Source organism: Myodes glareolus, chromosome 10 (genome assembly GCF_982192425.1).
Source record: "Myodes glareolus chromosome 10, mMyoGla1.1, whole genome shotgun sequence".
In the NCBI taxonomy this organism is placed as follows: domain Eukaryota; kingdom Metazoa; phylum Chordata; class Mammalia; order Rodentia; family Cricetidae; genus Myodes; species Myodes glareolus.
This window is the reverse complement of record NC_142035.1, coordinates 21,973,110-21,992,616: the sequence shown is the minus strand read 5'-3', so window position 1 is coordinate 21,992,616 and position 19,507 is coordinate 21,973,110. Positions and strand designations below refer to the sequence as shown.

Below are 19,507 nucleotides of genomic sequence, written 5' to 3'. Positions count from 1 at the left end.
AACTTTGCCTTAATTTGAGGGTCTTCTCTGGTCAAAACCAAAGTGAGGATTATGGACTGGTGCAATGGATTAATCAATAAAGTGCCCATAATGCAACCATAAGAACCTGGGGATCTGGAGCCCCAACACCCACATAAAAAAGCCAGGAGTGGTCACACAGGTTTGTAACCCTAACAAAGGGTGAAGGGGGAACAGGAATGGTCAAAGACAGGCAGATCCTGGGGCTTAATGGCCAGCCTGCCTCAACAGAAAAGGCGAAGACATGTGATGCTAGCCTCTGTCTCACACACAGTTAGGAACTAGGCCTCTCCCAGTGCTATTCGTCTGCAGAGCCGCTTTCATCTTCCCCTTAGTGGGGATTAAGGTTCTTCAGACTGTTTCAATACTGCATGTACTTTTTTAAGGGAGAAGAAATATCTTATTCTAGAACAAAATGTGAGAGACCATGGTCTAGGAACACAGATTTAATTTATCCCAAATTCCATATTTCAGTATAGTAGCAGTTTTATAGCTTCATATTAACATAACAAAGACAGTCATGAGACAAAAGTTTTTTCAGATACATCAGTAGAAACAGATTGGTTACAGCAACATGTGGCAATCTCCACTGTAGATCTCTTGTGTTTTCTGATGACATATTCTCTCTCTGGTTTCTTGAGACAGAGTTTCTCTGTGTAGGCCTGCTGTCCTGGAATTCTCTCTGTAGACCAGGCCAGCCTTGAACTCAGAGATCTGTCTGCTTCTTCCTCCTGAGTGCTGGAAGTGGATTAAAAGTGCATACCACTGTGCCTTGCTCTCTGACACATTCTTAACTTTCCAGTTAGTGAAATCTAGCAGTTAAAACATTTAAAAACTTTCCCAGGATAGTCACATGGATGTTGGGTAATATGCAGAGGTGGGCAAAAAAATGGTAATTAAGTGGTTTTGGCAACTATGCACAAAAGTTTCTGTCAGTTGATACAAGCTAGAGTCATTTGGGAAGACAGACCCTCAACTGAGAAAATGCTCCCACCAGACTGGCCCATGGGTAAGCCTGCAGTACATTTTCTTGTGTGAGGGCCTACTTCACTGTGGCCATGGGGCCTGGAGGTCCTGGGTACTAAAACAAAATAGAGTGAGCTAGCCAGCACTCCTCCATTGCCTCTAAATTAGCTCCTGCTTCTAGGGTTCTACCCTATTTGAATTCCTGCTCCGAGTTTTCGCAGTGATGGACAGTAATATGGAACTATAAGTTGGAAAAACCTTTTCTTCCCCAGGTTGCTTTTGGTGATGGTGGCTTATCACAGCAATAGAAACATAACTAATAGAGTCACTAATAACTATTCCTGTCCAATACTAAAAAATGAATTTTGTTTTCCAAGAGTCAGCATACTCTCAATAGTTCCAGTATTGTTTAAAAGTTAAAGTCCAAAGTCTCCTTTGACTCAAGGAAAACTATTAGTTGTGAGCCTCTAAAAAAAAATAAAAAACTATAACACAACTTACATATGTTTGGGTTTTGCTTTGCTTTTAGTGTTTGAGACAGGGTTTCACTATGTAGTCATGGCTGGCCTGGAACTCACTAGCAGACCAAACCAGACTGACCTTGAACTCACAGGGATCCACCTTCCTCTGCCTCCTCAGTATCAGAATAAAGTACCACCACATCCAGCTCAAGCCCACATTTCTAAGATATATTCAATCCTATATCGCTGTCCACAATTTTTTTTTATCAATTTCCTGAGTCGATTCACAAGGATAAGATGTGCTCTTTTTTTTGGCTTTAACATAAAGCAAGCATTCTACCACTGAACTATATACAGTACCTACTATATATAATGTTGAGGGCATCTCAGTTATCTATTTTATATTCAGTAGATAATTAGTCAATCTACTTTTAAAACATAGATAATAAAAATTACTCTCTGGCAATGATGTGGAGGCTCTGTGTATTAGTGAGATGGTTGGGGAAGCAGGAGTGGCTAAATGAAAATCTTTCAGTGATACTGGACGTTATAAAAGCAACTCTGCCTTCTTTTGTCCTCAGTAAAGAAGTAGATTCTTATAGCTCTCGTGACTCACAAGAGTCTGCAAAGCCCTGACATATCTTACCAAAGCGCTTGCTTAGCATGGCTTGAAGCTCAGAGTTTGATCACCAGCACCCCAAAATAAAATAAAAACTTACAAAAAGAAACTTAGATGATGCTTGCTGCCTTCCTGTGTCATTTATAACACAACATCTTTATTTTTGCCCTGGCAAACTGTCATGTTTTTTAAAGTGTGGATGGGTCAGCTAATTATTTGTGTAATAATTAAACTGAGAGTCTACCATAGTTTTTAAGTATTTGCAAAGTAGCAGTAGAACAGCAAAGGTTTTCTCAACTAATTTAAGAATTCAAGAATTTAAAGTACACAATTGTAATTCTAGCACTCAGAAGGCTAAGGAAAGAGGAATATAAGTCTGAAGTCAGCCTGGGATATACAGAGAAGCTCTCTCAAAAACAAAACAAAACAAAAAAAATCAAGAGTTACATAATTCAAAAATCTGAATATGTCATAAGAAAAACAAGGCTGCACTACAATCTTCCCACAAAAGGCATAATTTCAAAGGTGTAGATAAGTCTTTTAGGGGATGTAGTACAGAAGTAGAGAATAGTTTTTTAAATTTTATTTTAATTTATTTAGTTAGGAGAATGGCAGGCCATGGTATATAAGTAGAGGTTAGAGAACCACCTGAGAAAGTTGGTTCTCTCCCTCCAGCAAGAGTCCTTGTGGTGATATTTTGTTTATGATCTAACAAATAAAGCTCGCCTGAGTGTAGAGCTAGCTACATTAGTTAGCCATAAAAGCCAAGCAATGGTGGCACACACGTTTAATCCCAACACTTGGGAGACAAGAGGCAGACAGATCTCTGTTAGTTCAAGGTCACTCTGGGCTACACAAAATTGATCCAGTCTAAAAGAGAAACAGAGTTCACACAAAGGTGATCCCAGCAATTGGGATCACATGCCTTCAATCCCAGCACTAGGGAGGTGGAGACAGGAGTGATATGCCCGGGCAGAGAGGAATATAAGGCAGGGGAAGACAGGAGCTCAGTGCAGTCAGTCTGAAGCAGTCAGTCTGAGAATGCAGTCTGAGGACAGGATCGCCCATTTGGTCTGAGGATGGTAGAAGTAAGAACTCTAGTAGCTGGCCGCTCTGCTTCTCTGATCCTTCAGCTTTCATCCCCTAATATCTGTCTCCGAGTTTTTATTTATTAAGACCAATTAGAATTCATGCTACAGGTCCTGGGGAATTACACGTGTTCAGGACTGTGGCTAGTTTCAATACCCATTGAACAATCTTGCCAGTCCAGAAAACCTTTTTCCTTCTTCTCTCCTTTCTTCCCATCTCCTTTCCTCCCTCTTCCCCTATAAGACAGGGTCTTTTGCTATATCCCTGGCTATCCTGGAACTCACTATGTAGTCCAAGTTGTCCTTAATACACAGACATCTGTCTGTCTCTGCCTCCATATGCTGGGATCAGGGGCCCAGCCCAGAAATACTTTTAACATGAAGACAGTATGTAACAGGCCACAGAGAGGTACGGGTGAAAGCATTGAGTTTCTTGTCAAATCTTAATGAAGAAATCAGATGTTTTACTATATTACAGAGTTTGAAAATGTTTTTCTTAAAAAATAAAGTCTTTGTCCTTCTCCCCCAGTATTTCATCAGCGTTACACCTACCCCTTCGATGGCTCCCACTATCAGTCCGAACTTCCTTCACTCTTGGGTGTATTATTGGAGACATTGGCATCATGGGGAGATGGCCCTGTACATTTCCTCCATTTCCTATTTCAAAGTTATTTGGGAATATAACCTACAGAAAACAAAAACACTTCATCTTACAAAGATGAACCCAGTAACAGAAACCTATGAGAAAAAGAACCCTTATCTTATTTCACTCCCCTTTTACTTCTTGACAAAAATCTAATATTTGTCAAAAGCTCTAGCAGTTTCAGTGTGATCCAGTAATTCCAAGCATAGATAAAATACCACTCATAGATACCCAAAGGAAATAAAAATATGCCCATAAGACCTCATGTATGAATGTTCATAGCAGCATCTTTTTCCCCCCCAGCCCTGAGACAGGGTTTCTGTGTGTGTAGCCCTAGCTGTCCTGGAACTCACTCTGTAGACCAGGCCTTTAACTCACTGAGATCTGCCTGCCTCTGCCTCTCGAGTGCTGGGATTAAAGGTGTGCCCTACCACTACCTAACCATTTTTTTATTTTTTGAAAAAAAATTTCATACAATAAATTTTGATCGGGCTGCAGAGATAGTTCAGCAGTTGAGATCACTGACTGCTTTTCTAGAGGACCAGGGTTCAATTCCCAGCACCTGGATGGCTGCTCACAACTATATGTAACTCCAGTTCCAGGGGACCCAACACCCATGGTAAAACCACCAATGCACATAAAATAAAAATAAATAAAAAAAGATACAATATATTTTGATCAAGTTTCCCCTCCCAATTCCTCTAAGGTCCCCCCACCTTCCTATCTATTCAACTTTAAGTTCTTTCTCTCTTTAAAAACAAACAAAACAAGATATACACACACATAAAAACCCACATAATTAAAAATAAAAATAAGTGAAAGACCAATAAGACAAAAATTACCAATACAAAGCAAAATGAAACAAAAGTCCATGAAAAATACCACTTTGTTTTATGTTAACCAACTACTCCTGAGCAAAGGGTCTGCCCTAAAATGTAGCTGATATACCCAGTGAGACTTGATTGGGGAAAACTGTTTTTCTTTTTGCTAGCAAGTATCAACCTCAGATAGTTTTTAGGTTAGGGGTTGGACTCCCTGTTCATTTCCCCTCTCAGTGCTAGTACATATCTGGCTTGAACCTGGGTAGAACATCACTCTAACAGCTAAGAGAAGCAAACTTTAATGTCTGTCAAATGAAAGATGAATGATTAAAATGTGGCATATATATTCAGTGGAATATTTGACAGCAAAAGGAAATGAAAAGTTGATTATGTACTGCAATATATCTGAAAGTGAAAAGAAACAAGACATTACGGACTTAGGTATAGCCATTTAAATGACTATGTAAATCTATAGAGACAGCAAGTGGATTAGTGGTTGCTTAGGGGCTGAAAGGGAGATGAGAAAAAAGGGATAGCCAAGTAGTGAGATTCTAACAGATTTGATGCCTATATTCTAAAACTGTTATCATACACGTACATATCAACACACTAAATCCACTCAACTGTACATTTTAAATGGATGAATCATATGGTACATGAATTTTATCTTCAAAGGGCTCATTTAAAAAATTGATGGGGCAATGGTGGTGCACGCCATTAATCCCAGCACTCAGGAGGTAGAGTGCAGGTAGATCTCTGTCTGTGTTGAGGCCAGCCTGGTCTACAGAGTGAGTTTTAAGACAGCGAAGGCTACACAGAGAAATATCATCTTGAAAAACCAAACCAAACCAAACCAAACAAACAAAAAATGCTATTAACTTAGTCCTGACTTACTTCTTCACATGTAGGAACTTTGTTTGCAGAAGCATGGAGAGCTTCCCACAGTGCAGAATTATTACTCCAAGCCAAACTCTCCAAAATCTGTTCTTCAATATTGTTTAGGTGTTTTACCATATCTCTGGAAAGCCCCTCCTCTGAGCGGATCACCACCTCAATAACCTGGAAAGGAGAAAGTTGAAACAGTAATGAGGTTAGATTAACAAACAATCACTGATCTAAGCATACAAACAGGAATGACTCTAACTTTACTGCCACATAGAACCACATAATTCTGTGAATTGCTAGTATCTGCATATATTATAAACTAAAACACAAGATGCTTTTAAGCCTTTTTTTCCCCTTTCTCTTTATTGTTCTCATACAATACATCCTGACTGTAGTTTCCCCCCCACAACCTTCCCTCTCCCTCCAGATCCACTGACCCTCCATCTCCCTCCAGAAAGAACAGATCTTCCAGGATAACAACTGAACACCTTTAAAATATTAACACATATGGGTGATGTGGGACTCCCCTCTGTATGCTATGAATATGTTTTATTACCATTGGTTATTAAAGAAGCTGTTTAAGCCAATGACTTAGTAGAGTCAAGCCAGGTGGGAAATTCAAACAACGATATAGAGAGAAAGTAGGCAGAGTCAGGGAGATGCCATGTAGCTGCAGAAGGAGAAAGAAGGCAGCCGCCAACCAGAACCTTACTGGTAGGCCACAACTTTGTGGTGATTCACAGACTGATAAAAATGAGTTAATTTAAGATGTAAGAGTTAGCTAGAAATATGCATAAGCTATTGGCCAAACAATGTTTTAATTAATACAGTTTCTGTGTGATTATTTCGGGTCTGGGCAGCTGGGAATGAACAAGCAGCCTCTGCCTATATGTAGGGCTGGCACAACAGTTAAAATGTTTTCTACACAAGCAAGGAGACAGGAGTTCAGAACCCCAGAACTCAAATAAGTGTTGGTGGATGTGGTAGCTTGCCTGTAACTCCACCTTGGAAGGCAGAGATGGGGGATCCCTAGAGCAGGCTGGCTAGCAAGACTAGCTATATTGGCAGATCTGGGTTTCATTAAGAGACCCTACCTCAAAAGAATATAGTAAGAGGACAGTTAAGGAAGATTCCCAACATCAACTTTGGGTTTCCACAAGCACATGCTTATAGGTTAATGCCTGCTCACACACATGAGCATGCTTACACGCACTCATACATACCACACACACAAACACATGAAAAAGGAAATAAAATAGAAAACAATACTACTACATGGTTGAGATAAATGTCAGTGGAAGAGCACTTGTCTACTATGTACAAGGTCTTGTGTTCTAACCCCAGAATTATTGACTAATCAATTAGTCAAAGAACAGAGTAAAATAAAATTACACACATTTCTTTCATGTCTTTTGGTTTTGTTTTTTGAGACAGGATATCAGGTAGTTCAGGCTGGCTGTAAACCTTATATGTAGCCAAAAATGAAGGTCTGATCCTCCTGCCTCCATTTCCTCAGTGCTGGATTACAGGCATGCTCATAATCCTCATATCTTTCTTTTTAACAGATAAAAACAGATCCAATGGGCATAAACTGGTGAGTAATATAAAAGCAGTATAAAAGGAATACAGTCCTAGCTGCCAGTCCAGTTTCTTTTTAATCAATTTCCCTTTTCCAATATCGCCAAAGAACAGAATAAACTATTTGAAAATAACTATATGCTTCTTCTCTAAGAAAATACTGACTGGCTAATGACTCTAGCACAGGGAGAGGGCCTAGAGGCTCTGGAATGACGGACTTTCAAACCCACAGCAGTATCTGGATACATGCTAAAGGAGACAAGGCCTAGGACAAGGAGAAAATCTGGACTTAAGAACTGAGTACCAGATCACATTTGCAAGTCAGTGATTTGAAAAAGAACTCAAACTATGAAATTTAGCTCAATATATCCCTCCTCTCCTTTTATTTTTGATTACACCTCAAAAGGAATAATTATTATCAGAACACCTCCAAAAATATTTTATAAACATTGCAACTGTGTTTCTTCAACATTAAGATAAATGTGTTTATGTGAGATATACATACCATAACAGAACTTTACAATCATCTTACCTTATAAAAATAAAATGGTTGCAAATCAAGAACTTCAATAATCCAAGGGAAAGTACGAGGTGAACTATAGGCAAAGAGCACAATTTCCAAACAACAAGCCATCAAGGATCTATGAAATATATCTTGCTCTAAAAGAACCTTGGGGAAGAAAGAGATTAAAGTTTAGTATTTCTCAGTAATTTCAGCCTTGGTCTTTCTAGAGAAAACTATAACCTAGTAGTTGGGAGATTTGTATTCAAGACTAGCTTGAGTTGAAGAGCAATATAAAAACTAATCTAGGAAGGTGGGGAGGGAGAACGGACTATAAAAAAACAGAAAAAATAATCTGTAAAAATGTTAAATTACCAGAGATAAGAGGATAATGAGGATATCTAAATAGGATATATGTTATATACATATGGTATGTATCACATATATAGTACATACACATATATTTCACTCTCAAGCTGGTAAAGTTTTCTAATTATACTTAATCTTGCTTACTGTAGATTTTGAATTTAAATGAGGCGCACATGAAAGTCTTCTTTGAAATGTTAACAAATAAAATAGGTAATATTTCCATTGAGAGAAAAACTTAGGATTGGCTTTTTCTTTAATTATTAAAAATACCAAAATTTAATTATTTTGACAGCACAAATGTCAATATTAAAATATAAGATACTAATATTAAAATAAAATAATGCAACTGCTAAAAGTTCAGAGAAAAATATTTCACTGGGAAGTCAAAAACCGTTCTTACCACTGAATATAAGATGATCTAATACTGAGTATAAGATCTAACATGTTTTCAGGGTTTTTGTGTTCTTTTTTTGGTTTTTTGAGACAAGGTTTCTCTGTGTACTCCTGGCTATCATAGAACTTGCTCTGTAGACCAGGCTGGCTTTAAACTCAGAGATTCACCTGCGTCTGGCTCCTGAGTGCTGGGACTAAAGGTGTGTGCCACCACAGTCTGGCAATGTTTTCAATTCTTAAAAATAGTTATTTGGGGGCCAGGGGAGAGATGGCTCAGTGGGTAAAGTTGCCTGACAACCAAGCTTGACAACCTGAGTTTGAACCCTGGGCCCCATACAGTAAGAGTGAAACTGACACCTCAACTCCAGATTTACACCATGTCATGTGTGTGCGCAAACACACGCGCGCACAAACGCGCACACACACACACACCATATTTTTTTAAAAAATGGCTATTTGAGCCAGCACAACGGTTCAGTGGGTGCAGGTACCTGCTATGCAAGTCTGACAATCTGAGTTTGATCTCTGAAATCCACACAAAGTTAGAAGGACAGAATTGAGTCCATAAAGTTGTCCTCTGACCTCCAAACCTGCACCATGAAATGCACATGTCTGTACATATATTATATATACAATATTTTTAAAATTTACATTTATCTATTTTACTTGAGCATGTGTTTGTGTGTATGCACACAACTGTACCCATTTGGAAGTATTTTATGTGTGCTCTGGGGATCAAACTAAGGTTGTCAGCTTTCACAGTAAGTGCTTTTCATCCACTGAATCATCTTGCTGGACTCCAAAATTACTTTCTTAAAATCTGTCTATTGTCCTTCTTTTATCAAAAATCACCACAGATCAACAAGAGAATAAAAGAACGGGAACCCCATCTAGGATAAGTCATCTGTAACTACAAACCACAAGTCACAATAGACAAATCAAATGGAGAAAAGATGATAAATGACTCAGAAGACAGAAAGATATTCAAATATACCTGAGGGTCTGTAGACAGACACTTAAAAGGACTTGATATATGAAACCTGAAGGAACCAGCATCTGAAGGCATAGGCACAATGCAAAGTAGGAATAAGACAAGGACTGACACAGAGTGGCAATTGAAAGTCTGCAGAAGTTAGAGTGTGGGAAGCTATACACAATCAGTATTTGAAGGGTTAAACGATAGAAAACCGTTCTCTAGAGAAACTGAACAAGACTCACAGGTACTTAAGAAGAGGTGAAAGTCTGTAAACTGGACTATCAGACAGTTTCCCTTCCTTGTCTTGCTCTATAACATCAACAACCAGGTAAGAGATTAGAACAGAAAACCACTGAACTTTACCCTCATAATTTATTACCTTTTAAATGCCTTATTCATTTGGATAATCCATGTAAGTGGATAATCCAGAATAACCCAGCATTTGCAGAAAACCTCCCCTTGAACTACAGAACAAAACACATAGAAACATTTGGGAGACATGTTGAGCAATAGAAGAAAACATCAAAGAAATATAGTTAACCACAGAGAATAAAAAATTTGCAAAAATTTAGGGGTATATGCTCAGTGGTAGAACACTTTCCTCATATGTACAGGGCTCTGAGTTCATGAGACAGAGCACTGTAAAATTATCAAGCAAAACAAACACAATGAACCATAAGACATAAGTTTAGATGAAAAGGGTAGCTCTGTAGGAATGCCCAATGAATGAATGTAAAACTCACAAAAAGGCACATTAGGGGTGTAGTGCTGTAGCCCAAATTGACAGAAGCAAGCAGAAAATCAGGAAGGAAAGAGACTCAGTAATGTCATAAACAATAACAGAAATAACAGAGCTCGCAATGTCATAAAATACAACTGGACATTTAAAGAGCATTCCACACAATAGCAGAATACACATTTTCTACAGAACATTTACCAAGATAAACTCTGTTTGAGGCTACAAACATAGTATCAATAATTAAAAGAGGTAGGTTCATATGATGTGCTATAAAACTGTAAGAAGGCTAAACAGTGGTTGAGTGTAGTGTGCTACAGAGGACTAGCATGAAGGCCTTTCTAACAGAGAGTTCTATGTGATAAATACCATTTGTCTGTGGTTTTGCTTTCTGAGGTTTCTTTCATTTGCCCAAGGTCAGTCTTGATTCAAAAATCTTAAATGGAAAATCACAGACAATAATTCTTCAGTTTTAAATTGTATGCTATCCTGAGCAGTATAATAAAACACCAAACTGCCTCACTTTATCTTGCCGTGGATGTGAATCATCACTTTGTCGAATATATGCACACTGTATAAACTACCTGTTCATCAGTCATTTAGTTGTAGTGATCATGATGTGTATCTCGGTGTTTATCTTTACATAACCCTCATTTAACTCAATAATGACCTTAAAGTGCAAGAGTAGAGACAGCAGCAATTTGGATATGACAAAGAATAACCAGAAAGTGCTTTGTCTAGGTGAAAGAATAAAAGTAACATAAGGTACTTAAGAGAGAGAAACAGATAATAGTCACATAACTTTCATTATAACATCTTGTTTTACCTATTATTAGTAGCAATTATTAGGTTACTCTCTCACTGTGTCTATATAAATTAAACTTTATCATCCAGGCATGCAGACACACATATCATCCCAACACATGGGAAGCAGAGCAGAAAGATTGTGGCCAACTTTGGCTACACAGTGAGACCCTGTCTCACAAAACAAAACAAAACAAAACAAAACAAAACAAAACTAGGCTGGTGAGATGGTTTGGCATTCAGGGTTCTTTTCATGAAACTTGAAGACATGAGTTCAATCTCTGGGATATACCAAGACGGAAGAAGAGAACCTAAAACTGTCTTATGACCTCCATATATATGCTACAACATGTATGCATATGTGAACAAATATATGCTTAATAAGTAATAATTACTTCAAAACCCAAAAAGCAAGCAAAAAATTTTTATCACCATATATATATATAATATCCAATATTACATACACACACTATATATGTGTATGCATGTGTGTGTGCGCGCGTGTGTATATACATATATCTAATAGATATATCAGATATATCTATTCTGAGATATATAAATATAGGATTAGGAGCTCTCTGAAAACTAACTCCTTCCTCCCAAAAGGAAGACTACTGTTTCTTATTTTTTGTGGTTATATAACCCACACATGATACACCTGTAGAAGGGTAGGCACAATATTTTACTATCAGTTTCTTGGTTTTGATACTATGCTACTTAAACTGTAATCCTTGTATGAAAATTATTTATTACTTTTGCAACTTTCTAAGAATCTATAACTACTTCAAAATAAAAGTAAAAATTTTACTTCTTTCTCAGGAGTTCCATTAAGATGTTAGTCTAATGCATAAGAGGCAAATGTATGAAATTCTAGAAAAAGAACCAATACTAAAGAATAAGATAAAAAATTTCAGGATGAAAACAGAGGAATTCTTTTGTGATAGCTACACAGCATCCTTACATATCTACCTGTTTCTACTGGGACAAGAAACTCTCAAGAGTGGCAGCTGTAGAGGGAACAGAGGAAAAGAGGAGAAAACTGAACCATTTTATGATAGGTTTAACTTTGTAGAAATTTTCTTTTAGGGGCTAGAGAGATGGATCGGATAAGAGCACTTGATGCCAAGCCTGACAACCCAAGTTTGATCCACAGGACCTAGGACCTATACAGCAGAGAGAGAGAGAGAGAGAGAGAGAGATGACTCATGTAAGTTATAGTAAGAGACATGACACCACCCTCCCCCACTGAAACTAAACACAAACCTAAGTACAAAATAAATGTACAGAACAAAATAGAAAGAAAACACTCTTAAAAGGCCTTGAAGTGATCAGATCTAGGCAAATGTTCAAAGAAAACTTTTTTTTTAAAAAAAGATAAACAAATACTATTTTACAATTTAAGAATCTTTGAAATATGAACAAATAAATAATTGTTAACTCAATAGTTTGAGGTCAGAGTGCTTATCAACAGTAACTCAGAATGGAGGACATAGAAAGATCACTTATAGGAAAAGAACACTAATGGTATACCAAAGATGATGTTTTCATATTTCACCTTTGTACCTCAAGATGTATTCTGGGTGTGTCAAAATCAACAGCAGAAATTAAAAATAAAACCATCTTGTCCAAGTCTATCATAAACTGCTGATTCCCCATAATGGCCTACAAAGCTTGGAGAAACACTACTTCCAACAACAAACCGTCTCCCATGGTTAGCATGCAGGTTGCAATGTTGTGTGCAGGCACCATGTTAACATTGAGGGAATCACTGAGCTAGCAAGCAATGGCACTGCTCCAGTCTCTAGGGAGTGCTGAGGGCACCTGGGCACTTGGGAGCAGAGATGTTTGAGGGCATGGCTCCACATAAGCTTGCTGCTCAACTTTGTCAGTATTCCTAAAGATTTTTCATTCAACTTGGGTAATTAACTAAAAAACTTGAGTTCATATTCTCAATTTTCTATAGAACTTAAGCCAGACTTAAGGGCTAAACACCCAGATGTGAAACTTTCAGAACTGGTTAGACAAACTGTGGCCCTGTGGAGGGAACTACTGTATTAAGAAGAAAAGAAAAAAACAAGGCAGAATGGAAAGCATGCAAAGAAACTGTGAGAAGTTTAAATAACAGCTAACTCCAAGTCAGTCGATGTCTTCTTAGAAAGAAATCAGGCAAAAACATTTTTAAAAAAGAAAGCATTATTAAAAAGGAGAGAATTATTTTTGCTTGGAAAACCAAAAAGACCTCAATCAGCACATTTACTATCTGAAAACTTCCAAGAGGCTAAAGATGAATCTGCTCAGGGAAAACTGAGGACTATACACAGGCTTAGGAAAGCCTGCCTAGTGCACATAAGCAGGCACAGATTCAGCTTGCTGAAGATGACAGAATTCATTATGATAATGAAATGACGTCTTGGGAAGAGCAAATGGCTAGAGTTGGACAAAGAGATCTCATCAGTCATAGTGTGAAGTTATCAAGTGATATCACCGAGAATTAAGAATGAAGACAGGGTTGTCTTTGTGATTAGGCACAGGAAACCAATACGTCTCAACGCCTCAAGCTGTTGTCAAATCAGAAAGCATAAAGTTGGTTAATATTTAATATTAAATTCCTTTTTCTGTAGCTCATGAACTTCTGCTATTGAATACATTTCTATGGTATTCTCAAGGCGTGACAGACAGTGGGAATTTCCATCTTTTGCTTACAGACTGGAGAGGAGACTGTCCATGCAGATGTGATGGTGATCATTCTGCCTGTGATGGAGGCAGACAGGGTGAGAGGCTTTTATGCTGACGACAGTTACTGTGGGTGTGTGAAGCTTTTATACCCATGACAGTTATGTGTGAGTGTGTACCCTTGTGTTCTGGGGCCAGAGCTGTTTTCACAGCTAGTGCAGAGCTGTGACATAACTGATTTTTCAAAGCAGCTTCCACACTCTTTAGGTAAAGTCTAGTTCCTTGGCATAAGTCAAGTGTAGAGTTGATGGTTGTACATACAAGTGACTGTTGGTATCATGACAGCTTTTCCTAGTAGGAACAAAGAGATTCACACACCTTTCTCATTATCTTTTTCCTAAAGCAAAAACTAAGAATTATGTATCAAATCTGTGCATATTGTCTATATTGCATAGAATAAAAATTCTAATTTGTTTCAAAAGAAAAACAAACAAACAAACAAACTACTATTTCCCTGGTAGGGCTCTGAGGCCTTGCTGTTGACTAGAGGGTAGATTTACTTACTGACATGTCCATTCCATGAAGTCTTCGTGTTTCCTGGACCATTATAGTCTCTAATATTTTATAATACAAAATTTCTGCCAGTTTTAGTCTGTTTACAGCAAAGTCTATGGAAATAAAGGAAAGCACATGCTATTGAAACTGTGTGACAACTAAAGAGAACTTAAATTGCTACTTTAACTGTGAAGGAAAGAGTTCTACTATGGGGGACATTCTCCATACTTAATACTGTGCACTTTTAAATATCTCTTCTTACCTATGTGAGATCCTGGCTGTTTATCTGTGGACTGAGTATAGTGTTGGCAGAAAGTCTCTCCTATTCCTTTCACTATTCTCGTAACATTTTCCATAGGATTCCGCATACAAGATCTATAAAATACAAGGAGTTCACTTACCAGAAAAAAGCACAGATTACCAACATTTCTCAAAACTGGGATGTAGCTCAGTGCTAAGACTGTTTGCCTAGTACACCCAAGACCACTGTGAACACACATGCAGGCGCACACACATGCAGAGTCTGGTGAGCTTAGCACTGGGATACAAAATCATGAAGATCATGAGTTCAAGATCAGCCTGAGCTACCCAGCTAAAGAACAAACAAAACTAAAAACCTAAAAACTAATAGTTTTTAGTGGGTACTAGTATCAGTTGGAAGCCTATAAATTTAAACAAAGCTTTACATACATAAAGCAAGTAACACACAAAGATATGTCGTCCTAATAAATTTCTATAAAATTAATGAAAGTAGTAAAATTTCATATATAAAAAATTACATACAAATTTTTAAAGTTTGATTCCCTTATATATGTTATATAAATGCAAGTATGAGATATGTCTTTGTGGCTGGCTTATTTTATTTAGTATATTCAAGGCCAAGACACTGTGGTATATGACTGACTTTCCTTCCTTTTAGAGGCTAAATAATACTTTATTTTATGTCTACAAATACTGGTTTCTTTGATTTGTTCACCTATAGGCATTTTGCTTTCACATATTGATGATTTTGAATAATGTTGCAGAGAATACAATATATAAACATCCCTTATATCCCTCTAAACCCTATTTTCAGCACATGAGAAGCAGAGGCAGGCAGATCTGTGCAAGTTTCAGGCCAATCAGGGCTGTATAGTGATACCTGTCTCAGTAACAATAGCAAGAACCATGTAACAACAAAAGATCCTGTTTTTAATGCTTTGAATACATTTTCCAGAAGTGGTATTAACCAAGTCATATGATAATCAACTTTTATTGTTTTTTGAGGGGGTTGATTTTTTGAGACAGGGTTTCTCTATATAACAGTTCTGGCTGTCCTGGAACTTCCTTTATAGACCAGGCTGGCCTTGAACTCACAGAGATCTGCCTGTCTCTGCCTCACAAGTGCTGGGATTAGGGGCGTGCACCATAACCACTGTCTGGCCAACTTTTATTCCTTATAAATATTACTGTGACAACTTGGAGACTTGGCTCTCTTTCCACCGTGGGTGCTAGGCATCAAATTCAGGCTGTTAGGACTATACAACAAGCACTTTTACCCACCTCACCAGTCTAATTTTTACTATTCTGAGGAAACACTGTATCAGTTTCCACTATGATTGATCCTTTTTTCAATCCTCAAAAATAATGCCTAAGGGGGCTGGAGAGATGACTCAGTGGTTAAGAGCACTGCCTGCTCTTCCCAAGGTCCTGAGTTCAATTCCCAGCAACCACATGGTGGCTCACAACCATCTGTAATGAGGCCTGGCGCCCTCTCCTGGCCTGCAGACATACGCATAGACAGAATATTGTACACATAATAAATAAATATTTTAAAAAAAATTATGCCTAAGGATCCTAATTTCTTCCTGTTCTTACTAACACTAATGATTCTTATAGCACGAATAATAAAAACCCCGAGACAGATATTGGAGTTCAAGCTGAAAATGAGAAAAGCAAAGCAGCCAGTCACTGGCTCTTACCTCTACCTCAGACTGAAATGGGTGATCCTGCCTCCATGAATCCTCAGGTTGAGACTGAGCATGGGATCTGTCTCTTCCCATTTTATATTCCTCTCTAGTGCTGGTATTAAAGGAGTCACCACCACTACCCAGTCTCTATGGCTAACTAGAGTGGCTGCTGGGATTAAAGATGTATGCCAGCACTGCCTGGACTATATGGCTGACCAGTGTGGCTGCTTTGAATTCTGGTATTTATCAAAACAAATACTACACCACTACAGATTCTATCTTTTGATTTGGGGGTGTAGAGTGAAAGATTTGGCAATCTTGATGACAGGAAGTGACTGCTCACTGTGAGCTTGATTTGACTTCTCTAGTTATTAATGCTCAGTATTCTCTCATATTTGTTATTTGTCTCTCTGGAAAAATAATGTAGTGCTTTACACATTTAAAAGATTTATAAATTTATTAATTTTGTATGGATGAAGGGGGATATAGGTCATGGCACATGTGTGTAGGTCAGAAGGAACCTTGAGGGAGTTGGTTCTATACACTATGTAAGTCTTGAGGACTGAACTTACCAGGTACTTGCTGAGCTGCTTTACTACCCAGCTTTAAGCATTTTTAATTATGTTATTTTGCTGGGTATGGTAGTGCACATTTGGTGTCTGCTTGTGCACCAAATGCATGCAGTGCCCACAGAGGCCAAAGAGGGTCTCAGTCTGATGAGGGTGCTGGGAATCAAACCCAGGATTTCTGCAAAAGCAACAAGTGCTATTAACTGCTGACCCATCTCTTTGCCCCAGGAGTATTCATTATTCTGCATTATATATTTGTTTGTTTTGTGTAAATATAGGAGGGGGCACTTGTGTATCACAGGACACATGTGGAGGGCAGAAGACATTCAGGAGTCAGCTCTCTCCTCCCACCATGTGGGTTCTGGACATCAAACTCAGGTCATCAGGTTTAGCAGTAAAAAAATAAAAGATATGAATTAGTCCTTCTGATCCCTGAATTCATTTTTAATATTGTGTAATGTCTTCATTCTTCTACATAGGAATATTTTGTTTTACCAACATTTCTTTCTATTTGTAATCTATTGCATGGTCTTAGCACCACTATTAAAGACCAATTGACCACATATACATGTGTGTGTGCGCGTGTGTATGAGAGTTTATTTCTCTCCATTTTGTTCTCCGGTTTAAACATGTCTGACTGAATATCATACTATTTTGATTATTAAAACTTTATACTATTTTTATAAAGTGTGAGGCCTCCATCTTTGTTCTTTTTTTTTTCCCCAAGTTTCTTTTGGTTATCTGGGGTCCTCTGAGGTTAGACATAAATTTTAACTTTTTTTTCTATTCTGGGTCTTCTTCCTCCTTTTTTAAAGTTGGTCTTAATTTCAGTATGTAGCCAAAGAGGATGACACTGAACCCCTACCTTCCTGCCTCCACCTCCCAAGTGCTGGGGTTACAGCACCACTCCCAGCTCCTCCCTCCCTTTTCCAATGAAATATTTTATTTATGTGTATATTTCACATTCCTAAAGAGTTAATCCCAGGATTTTCATTTCTGTGTCTTTATATCCTGCATTTTCAAGGTTGCCCATGCTAGGCACCATCATGCCTGCTGATCTTGTCAGTACAGTGAAGTCAAACTGATGAGAAGGAGCAGATCATCCACTATTGCTCTAGGTCTCTGAGCTACATAGCACATCTCACATCACACCTCAGGCAGTCACTCTATACTTACTCTTTCTGTGAGGTTTAGTACAATTTTGCCATTTCTGTGATCATCAATGATTACAAAATATACCCATGCTTCAGCATCAGTAAAAACTGACAACTTTGGAGCATTATTTTCTCCCCTTTTCTAGTGTCTATGTACATCTATGCACCTGTGTGAGGGCGTCAGAGGTCAATCTTAGACAGCAATCCTCAGGAGCTAACCACTTATTTTGTTTCAGATAGGTTCTCTCACTAGCCTGGGTTCTCAGATATGGCTAGGATGGCTAGCCAGAGAGTCTCAAGGGTCCTCTGCTTCTGCCTCCTTGGTGCTCTGATTTACAAAGGCAAGTCACCACTTTCAACTTCTTTACATGGGTTCTGGGGATCAAACTTTGGGCCACGGCACTTTACCAACTGAGTTACCTCCCCAGCCCCTGAAAGTTATCTTTTAAAACTGTTCAGGGCTCACATAACGAGCAAGAGATCTCCTTACTCATCAATCATCAAAGAAAAGAGAAGCTCAGAAGCACTGAGCTGCAGGGTCAGGTGCAGTCTAAGTTATTTGAGAGGACTAATTCTCAGAAGACATCAACAGTAGCCTGGGACTAGAGATGCTGTCAACTCTATCCTTACTCCTGCTTGCTTATTTTTGAGATAAGGTCTCAGGTAACCTAGCCTGGCCTTGAACTCATAATCACTATGCCTCAATAGAATGACAGAGGAAAGAGCCGAGTGTAGAATACCAATTCGTACAATTACAACTTTATTAAATATACCCCTTTCCCAGTACCACTTCTTGGGGATGGCCATATGAGAATCGTCTACTTCTTTTCCTGCCCACTGATTGAGAAGTCTATAACATGAAGTCACCTCTCTGTTCAAAAAGGCAGCTGCTGATCATTACTTTTCTGATTCTCATTACTCTCCCATTTCATTAGGAATCAGGAAAGAATGGTCTTTGATTTGGCTTCATCTTTATGAAGAAACACATCTCTTAAAAAACAATTCCATAAAATTATATATTCTCCCCAGTGGGAAAGCAGTCTCACCTTAAATAGCCACTCAAGTTGAACTCATTTAAAGTGAACTTAGGGACCAATGAGATGGCTGGGTGGGTAAGGGCACTTGCCGCTAAGCCTAACAACCTGAATTCAATATCCATAATCCGAATGGTGGAAAGAGAGAACTGACTCCCACAAGTTGTTCTCTGGTTTCTACAACCATGCCATGGTATTCTTAACCCTCCACCCATGAATATATAAACGAATGCAAAAACATTAAAAAATAAAAAAAGTCAACTAAAAAGAAAAAACACAAATAACAAGTACTTACAGGAGTGGAAGGTCAACACTCAATAAACTTCAAATACACTTGAAAGCCTATTATTTTGTGAAATGTCAAAATTTTCAGTAGGTGTTTCTATCTAGACACGAATGTATTTTATGATAGAATTGAAGTAGTAAAATTCGCCACATGTACTCCCAGTCTCAATAAAAACATAATTGCACGAAGACTCTAATTTTAATAAAAACAACATTATACTTACTCAAAAATATTCAGAAGTTGCTCACTTGGTGCATTTTTTAGTCCAGCCACAATACTCTGTAAGCGGCTTACACTTTGAGTAGCTGAAGCAACAGGAGTGGTGACCGCCTCTTTTTCTTGTAAATACCGCCGTCCGGTAAGCGGGGTAGAAGGTGCAAATGACTGTTTCTGTCAGAAAAGGGAAATGTGTGAAATTAACAAGAGAC

General features: G+C 38.2%; 1 protein-coding gene and 1 pseudogene across 1 annotated transcript in view; one reads left to right on the top strand and one right to left on the bottom strand.

Moving 5' to 3' along the window:
* Positions 1 to 19,507, bottom strand: part of Rbl1 (RB transcriptional corepressor like 1) — a 59,125-nt gene that overhangs the window by 24,262 nt on the left and 15,356 nt on the right. Inside the window, exons 9-14 of the mRNA XM_048440882.3 lie at positions 19,303 to 19,469; positions 14,350 to 14,462; positions 14,097 to 14,200; positions 7,612 to 7,749; positions 5,511 to 5,675; positions 3,705 to 3,837 (exon numbers count right to left, since the gene is read on the bottom strand). Of these exons, the coding sequence (XP_048296839.3) occupies positions 3,705 to 3,837; positions 5,511 to 5,675; positions 7,612 to 7,749; positions 14,097 to 14,200; positions 14,350 to 14,462; positions 19,303 to 19,469 (820 nt within the window). The remainder of the gene's footprint in view (positions 1 to 3,704; positions 3,838 to 5,510; positions 5,676 to 7,611; positions 7,750 to 14,096; positions 14,201 to 14,349; positions 14,463 to 19,302; positions 19,470 to 19,507) is intronic.
* On the top strand, positions 12,517 to 13,354 carry LOC146892776 (transcription factor A, mitochondrial pseudogene; annotated as a pseudogene).